At 61.3% G+C, this 7,601-nt stretch overlaps 1 protein-coding gene across 1 annotated transcript; it reads right to left on the reverse strand.

Moving 5' to 3' along the window:
- Window positions 1–2,686: 2,686 nt before the first annotated feature.
- Window positions 2,687–4,416, reverse strand: NICOL1 (NELL2 interacting cell ontogeny regulator 1). Its single transcript, XM_004383567.1, has 3 exons — window positions 4,272–4,416; window positions 3,923–4,011; window positions 2,687–2,752 (listed from the first exon to the last, which is right to left on the reverse strand). The coding sequence occupies exons 1-3, from the start codon at window positions 4,402–4,404 to the stop codon at window positions 2,687–2,689; spliced, it is 288 nt and encodes a 95-aa protein (XP_004383624.1). The 5' UTR covers window positions 4,405–4,416.
- Window positions 4,417–7,601: the final 3,185 nt, after the last annotated feature.

Here is a 7,601-nt window from a genome sequence, read left to right on the forward strand (position 1 = left end):
TCCCACGGAGCGGCTGGTGGGTTCGAATTGCTGACCTTTTGGTTAGCAGCCGAGCACTTAATCACTGTGCCACCAAGGCTCCTTTTCACACATATATGTTGTTGTTGTTGTCAGGTACTGTTGAGCTGGTTCCAACTCGGCAACCCTACGTACGAAAGAAGGAAACACGGCCCCATTCCGCGCCACCCTCACAATCATTGTTATGCTTGAGCCCACTGTTGCAGCCACTGTGTAAATCCATCTTGAGGGTCTTCCTCTTTTTCGCTGACCCTCTAACTTTACGAAGCATAATGTCCTTCTCCATGGACTGGTCCCTCCTGATAAGTATATGAGACAAAGTCTCGCCATCTTTGCTTCTAACGAACATTCTGGCTGCACTTCTTCCAAGACAGATTTGTTCATTCTTCTGGCAGTCCATGGGATATTCAACATTCTTCGTCAGCACCATAATTCAAAGGCGTTAATTCTTCTTAGGTCTTCCTTATTCATTGTCCAGATTTCCCATACATATGAGGCAACTGAAAACACCATGGTGTGAGTCAGGCACCTTAGTCCTCAAAGTGACATCTTTGCTTCTTAACGCTAAATTTTAAAAGGTTATTTGCGGCAGATTTGCCTAATGTAATGCGTCTAAGGCCAAAGATGAAGAAATTGAAGATTTTTACCAACTTCTGCAGTCTGAAATTAATCAAACATGCAATCAAGATGCATTGATAATTACTGGTGATTGGAATGTCAAAGTTGGAAACGAAGAAGGATCGGTAGCTGGAAAATATGGCCTTGGTGACAGAAATGGCTCCAGAGATCGCATGACAGAATTTTGCAAGGCCAACGACTTCTTCGTTGCGAATACCTTTCACACACATATACATCCAACTATATTAGTTATAAAAGTGATCCACAGGGGCAATAAAAACAGTGACGTGAGAGACAGGGAGGTGGGGACATGTGAGCTAGAAACCCACTGTCGTCTCGGGAAGTGGACCAGGAACGGCCGGTTCTATGAGCCTGAGGCTATGGCAAGGGACACCAGGTCACACTGAGGAGGTGACAAAAACCCGTTGCCATCGAGTCAATTCCGACTCATAGCAACCCTATAGGACAGAGTAGAACTGCCCCATAGGGTTTCCAAGGAGCGCCTGGTAGATTCGAACTGCCGACCTTTTGGTTAGCAGCTGAACGCTCAACCACTATGCCACCAGGGTTTCAGAGGTGACAAGCAGGAGCTAACCTGGGAGGTAGGAGTGGTCCTGCCAGACAAGTGGCGCTCACTTCCACTCTGAACGCCCGACGTACTCCTGGGTTTGTCCCTAACAATGTGCAGGTATTACACTGATAAAGGGCTATCATCTTTACTCTAAAAACCATTTAGGGAATGAAGAAGGGGAGAGAGATGGAGCTTGCTTCGGCCTGTAGGTCCCTGTCATGGACTGAACTGTGTGCCCCAAAAAAGCGTGTCTACTTGGTTGGGCCGTGATCCCCAGTGTTGTGTGATTGATGGGATTTTCCTGTGTTGTAAATCCTAATCTCTGCCTGTGGTTGATGAGGCAAGATTAGATTATGTTAAAAGAGGATTAGGGTGGGATGTAACAACCTTACTAAGGTCACATCCCTGATCCAATGTAAAGGGAGTTTCCCTGGGGTGTGGCCTGCACCACCTTTTATCTTACGAGAGCTAAAAGGAAAAGGACCGAGCAGAGAGTCGAAGAACTCATACCACCAAGAAAGCAGTGCCGGCAGCAGAGCACATCCTTTGGACCCGAAGTTCTGACGCAGAGAAGCTCCTAGACCAGAGGAAGATAGATGACAGGACCTTCCTCCAGAGCCGAGAGAAAGCCTTCCCCTGGAGCTGATGCCTGAATTTGGACTTGTAGCCTACTAGACTGTGAGAGAATAAATTTCTCTTTGTGAAAGCCATCTGCTTGTGGTGTTTCTGTTAGAGCAGCGCTAGGTGACTGAGACAGTCTCCCTGCCTGGTGTCCATCCTGGTCAAGCGGGTTCCATGTGCAGTGCACACGCATGTATGTGTGGGCGTGGACCTGTGCCCATGGATGTGAATGCCTGTGTTCAGGGCCAGAGCCCCATCCAGGAGTCCCTGGAGCCCAGGGCCGGGAGCGCAGGGGCTGCAGGTGGGCACAGCAGAGCAGGTTCTGAGGCTGTGGGGAGGCAGCCCCTCCCTTCCCTGGAGGGATAGTCACCCGCTGCCCAGTCACTCCCCCTCCTCTAGGCACCTGCCCTCTCCCGGCAGCCCCAGGCAGAGTCTGCTCCTGGCAAGCCTGGCTCCTCCTCAACCACAGCAGGCCCCCAGGGAGCCCCTGCTCGCAGCCCCCTCCATCACAGGGGGGCCTGGGAGGGCGTGCCCCGTCACTCCCCCTGCCTCCAAACAAGGACAGAAACGCCAGGGAGCAGGTCAGATGTCCAGAGGGGCCGGGCCTGCGGAGGCCACGGCCACACCCCTGGGTAGCAGCTCCCATGGGTGGACAGGCGTGCGTCTGCCTCAGCACTGGTGCTGGCATGAGACAGGTGCCAAGGAGGCCCCAGTGCATATGGAACAGCTGGGGAAACCGAGGCTCAGAAAGGGGTCGACGAAGACAGGCTCTGGCACCAGAGCAGGGAGACAGGACACAGAGGCAGGTGTGGGGGCCAGGTGTTTATTGACAAGGGGACAGGGCCCGGCTGCAGGTCCTCAGCTTGCAGCAGGCCAGCAGGCACACAGGGCCCGGCGCTCCGCCTGCAGTAGGAGGGTCTCCGTCTGCAAAGCGACAACAGGCCGTGAGGGGCTGCGCAGCCACCTTGGGCCCTAGCCCCCTGCCCCAGGATGCCCCCCCCCGACGGCAGTCCCATCTCCACCTGCTCCGGGGGCAGCTGACCTCAGGGCGTAGACCTGACCTGGTCACACACCCCCTATCCCCACACCCAGGGGCCCTCCCTGAGCTCTGTCCCCCCCCACCGCCCACTGGGTCCCTGGAGTCACTCACTGCATCCTATCCAGCCTCTGAGCCCTCACACAGGCACCCCTCTCAGGCATCTGCCCCTCCCCCGGCCCCCAGACCCCCAGGGCTCCTTCTCCCGGGCGCTCTAGGTCTTGTCTGGACCCTCGGGAATTGGCCAGAAAGAGGACCAGGGCTGTGGGAGGCAGGACCAGGTAGGGTCTCCCCTTCTTTCCTACCTCCGGAAATTCTTCCCCTTTACTGGGAAGAACAGAGGACCCGTTCATCCAGGCTTGGAGGGGGGCGTGTCCTCCCTGCCTCCCAAATCCTCAGGCCTGAGGCCCCTGAGTCATTCACATACACTCTCTGCCCCCCAAGTCAGGGCTGGAGGAACAGGATTCTCCCCAATGCCCTGCCCACCCTGAGCTCCCAGGCTGGGGGGCCTGAGACAGAGCCCCAGGAGTGGGGGCGGGGGCAGGTCACCACCCTACCCCTTCTCATCCATGACACTCCTGCCACACCCTCTTCTGACCCAGGCTCTACTGGTAAACCCCTCTAAAAATCCAGAGAAAAAGAACACCTATTTCTGGGACTTGGTATCCCCTCCCCAACTCACTGCCCCCCTGAGGAGTCCTGGATTGGGGCTGGGTCAGCCACAGCCCTGAGAGTGGGGGTCACAGGAAAAGTACCCAGCTGGCTGAGGCTGCCCCTCCCCCTCACCACGGGGGCTAGGTACAGAGCCTGCTGAGCAATTGTGGGGGATGCTCATGGAGGGGGCCAGCACCCAGAGCCCCAAGGATAACTGCAGCCAGATGCCAGCAGAAGGCTCACCGGTCTAAGCCATAGATGGGGGTGGAGGGCCCAGCACTGATGGTCTTCCACTCCTGGTCTGGGTCTGCCTCCGCCTCCTCTCCCGGCGCCAGTCCTTCAGCACCCCCTCTCCAAGCCCACCTCGCGGTGCCCCAGTAAGCCCGCCCACCCAGGGCGCTCACCCGAGCGTCCAAGCTGTAGGCCGTCTTCCGCAGGTCCTGCAGGGCACGCTGCATGAACTCGAACGCGTGGCAGTCGACGCAGGGGCGGCCTGTGGGGGGCGGGGAGTGTGGGTCAGGGGGCGGCCGGCCTCCATCTTGGGTCCCCAGCCCAGCCCGCACCCCACCCACCCATCCCCCGCGGCGCCGCAGGGGAGGGACCGGGGCTTGGCGGCGGGGGACGGGGCCTGGGAACAAAGGCTAGGCGCGGCCCTGCCACACCCCCTTGGTGCCCCACCAGGAGGCCCACCGCTTGGGCGCACCGTCTCCAGTATCCGGGCTGATGTTGGGACCTGGACGCGGGGGAACCTACTCTGGGCGGGGACGGCGCTCCCGGCGGCGGGCTCCCCACGAGCCTGGGCGCCCAGCAGCGCGACACCGAGCAGCAGCAGCAGCAGGGGGGGCGGCGGCGACATCAGCGACCTGCACGGGGACTGGGGGGCCATGGCCGAGCGGAGGGAGCCCGAGGCCGCCTTGGGAGAGCGGGAGGGGTCAGCGGCGCCGGTCCCCCCGCACCTCATGCCGCTTTGCCCGGGCCCGGCGCACCCCCTATCCCGCCCCCCGGGACTGCGAACTCCTGGCCCGCCCCCCGGGCCCCGCGAACCCCCAGCCTGCCCCTGAGCCCCGCGAACCCCCAGGCCCTGCAAACCCTAGCCCGCTCCCCGGGTCCCTCATTCCCTCCGTCGCCCCCCATCCCTCACCGAGGTTCGGGAACCCCACGACCAACAGCGCCGGCGATTAAAGAAGACGTTCTGCGTCCGGCGCGCACCGCGCATGCGCCCCCCCCTCCCCAACCACCCGGGTGCCCGCTCCGACGTCGTCGTCATGGAAACCCCAGGACTGCGCGAGCAGTTAGTTTAAAGGGGCCGAGGTGGCGCCAGGCCTCGGGTGGACTGAGTCCTGACCGAGGCCGCCCCAAGAGCACGTCCAGGTCCACGGGCGGGGGAACCGAGGAGGCTCCCTGGAGGAGGCGGCGACTGGGCGGACCCTCTGGATAGTACCGCCAGCAGGAGCTAAGCCGAGGGCGCGGGAACTCAGTGATCGGCGGCTGAAGCTTGGGGGTCCGGAATCCCGGAGAGTCCAACCGCTCGATGCACAGGGGAAGGGTGAGGGCGGCGCGAATGCAGATGTGCGGCCTCCGCTCCGGGCCCTGGGATCGAGTCTGGAGTCGGACCGCCTCGGGGGTCGATGCCGGGAGTGGTCGAGGCCCTGGGCCGAGGGCATCCATCCTTCCCGGGCCTGGCCCCCGCCCAGCCTCGCCCCTGCCCCTCAGGTGGGAGGGGAGGCCCACCGGCCTGCCCAGGCCCTCCCGGGCGCCCACTCCCCAGGGCCCTCTCCTCGGCCTCTCGTCGCTCGGACACCTGCCGCACACCCCCCATCTCATCCCCACCTGGAGCCTAGAGATCCGACCACGCCCCCCTCCCACTGTGTGACCTCCCAGGCTCGCTGGGCCTCTCTGAGCCGGTTTCCAGCAGTGTGCGCACAGACTCGTAGGACGTAGAGCCTCTTGCCGCCGGTGCGCGCGGGTCTCAAGTTCCCGCGGGGACCCTCGCGTGCAGGGGCGACCCTGTCCCTCCGGGAGAGAAGGTCCCTGCTTGCCCGCGGAGTGCGGGCCCAGTACCGATCCAAGGCCGCGACCCCCGGGGAGGAGGCTCCCCCGACCCCCGGCCCGCCCTGTGAGGCTCGAGTCCTCTCCACAGCAGAGCATGCGGGGGCCCTGCAGCCCCAGAACCGGGAACAAACCCCTCCAGCCGCTCGGCCCCCACCTCGGCCTCAGGCGCCCCTTCCGCACCCAGCTCCCCTCGACCCTCCCCCATCCGGGTCTCGGTCGCGGATCCTGTCGTCGCTCTGGCTGTGGCCGCCCGACCGGACGCGGGGGAAAGGCCAGGAGGTGCTCATCACTCCGCGCTCTTCCCGTCTCCGTCGAGGGAACGCAGGGCGCAGCGCCCAGCCTCGGGGCCGGGACAGGACTGCGGGCCCATCGCCCGGGCGCCGCGGTGGCGGGGCCTTGCCCATATCTAGCACAGCGCACTTCCGCCCTTTCCTTGTCCGGGGCCCCACGCCCCCGGGTCGCGCGGTCACGGTCACCAGGTGGAGCGGCTCGAGACGCGATATGGGTGAGACGGCCGGCGAAGTCCGGAGCCGCAGAAGGTGGAGCCCCGAGCAGTCATCGCGCAGCAGCCCTGCCAGGCCACAGGGTTGGGACGTGGGCCCCGAGGACGCCACACATCACAGGCTTTGTTCTACCTATGCCCCCCACGCTGCCTCTAGCTGGTGGCTGCTTGCCATCCCCCTCACACACACACACACACACACACTCACTCACATACACACACACACACTCACATACACACACTCACATACACACACACAGCCGCAGCCACGTGGGGATGCGGACTACCCTCCCCAGAAGCAAGGCTCCGGCTCGACCCCGGGCGGCGGTCCTGTGTACCCTCGCCCTTCCCCGCTCCGCTGCAGACTCGTCAAACGCGTCCTGTCGAATAGGAGGGACTGATGGGTCTGCGCTGCGTCCCCGGTGTTGGGAAGAGCACCCAGCACGTGCACCACGCTCGGACCTGCGCCCGGACTTCCCATCTCTCCAGCCGTAGCCCCACCCCGCCCTCCTACACCTCCGGGTTCCCGACGCCCGGGGTCGCTCCTCCTGGCCGCTCCACATCACACGGTCCACCCTGACCATCACCACCTGCCCACACTCTCAACTCCCTGCCCATGTTCGCAGTCAGTGTGTGCCCGACCAGGCGGGGGTGCGGGGTGGGCCGCGCTGCTGGCCTTGGGGCCATGGGGCGTCTGGAGCCAGGGTCCTCAGTTCCGGGGGCCGTTCCCTCCCCCACCGGCAGACATCTTCTCCGTCCCCCTCACCCAGCGAAGGCTGCCCTGCGCCCCAGCCTGCCTCCCCTCTCCCTCCCATGACACCGGCTTTCCTCCTGCACATGAGCCTTCTGTTCAGCGAGTGAAGAGGCTGCGGTTCCTTTCACATCTGTGTGAGTGTCTTAGGGCTGCCTTAACAAAACTCCACTAAGTAGGTGGCTTTAAACATCAGAAATGTATTGTCTCAGTTCTGGAGGCTGCGACTCCAAGATCAGGGTGTGGGCAGGGCCATGCTATCTCTGTCGCCCCAGGGGAAGATCCTTCCTTGTCTCTTCCAGCTTCTAGCGGTTCCTTGGCTTATACACGCATTGTCACTTGATGTCTGTGTGACCCTGTGTCTGTTCCCCTCTGATAAGACACCACTCACATGGGATTAAAACCAGTTGCCATCCAGTCAATTCCAACTCATGGTGACCCCGTGTGTGTCAGAGTAGAACTGTGCTCCACAGAGTTTTCAAGGGCTGATTTTTGAGAAGTAGATTACCAGACCTTTCTTCAGAGGTGCCTCTGGGTGGACTAAAACTTCCAACCTTTCAGTTAGCAGCCAAGCGCATTAACCATTTGTACTACCCAGAGACTCACAGATGGTATTAGAACGTCCCCGACTTCGGCATGACCTAATGTTAACTGATAAAATATTTCCGATCAAGGTCACTGTGATGGTTAAGACTGTGTGTCATCTCAGCTGGCCCATGTTTCTCAGTGTTTTGGCAGTCATATAATGTTGTGATCACTTCCCTGTTGAGATCTGATA

This window comes from Trichechus manatus, unplaced genomic scaffold, assembly GCF_000243295.1.
Source record: "Trichechus manatus latirostris isolate Lorelei unplaced genomic scaffold, TriManLat1.0 scaffold00111, whole genome shotgun sequence".
NCBI classification, from domain to species: domain Eukaryota; kingdom Metazoa; phylum Chordata; class Mammalia; order Sirenia; family Trichechidae; genus Trichechus; species Trichechus manatus.

Bases quoted from the DNA above. Each gene is read 5' to 3' on its own strand.
- NICOL1 (XM_004383567.1), bottom strand. From the start codon at position 4,404: ATGGCCCCCCAGTCCCCGTGCAGGTCGCTGATGTCGCCGCCGCCCCCC. The intron at 4,012-4,271 runs GTAGGTTCCCCC...CGCCCCCCACAG, and splicing joins GAGCGCCGTCCCCGCCCAGA to GCCGCCCCTGCGTCGACTGC. The intron at 2,753-3,922 runs GTGAGCGCCCTG...GTCGCTTTGCAG, and splicing joins CCTACAGCTTGGACGCTCGG to ACGGAGACCCTCCTACTGCA.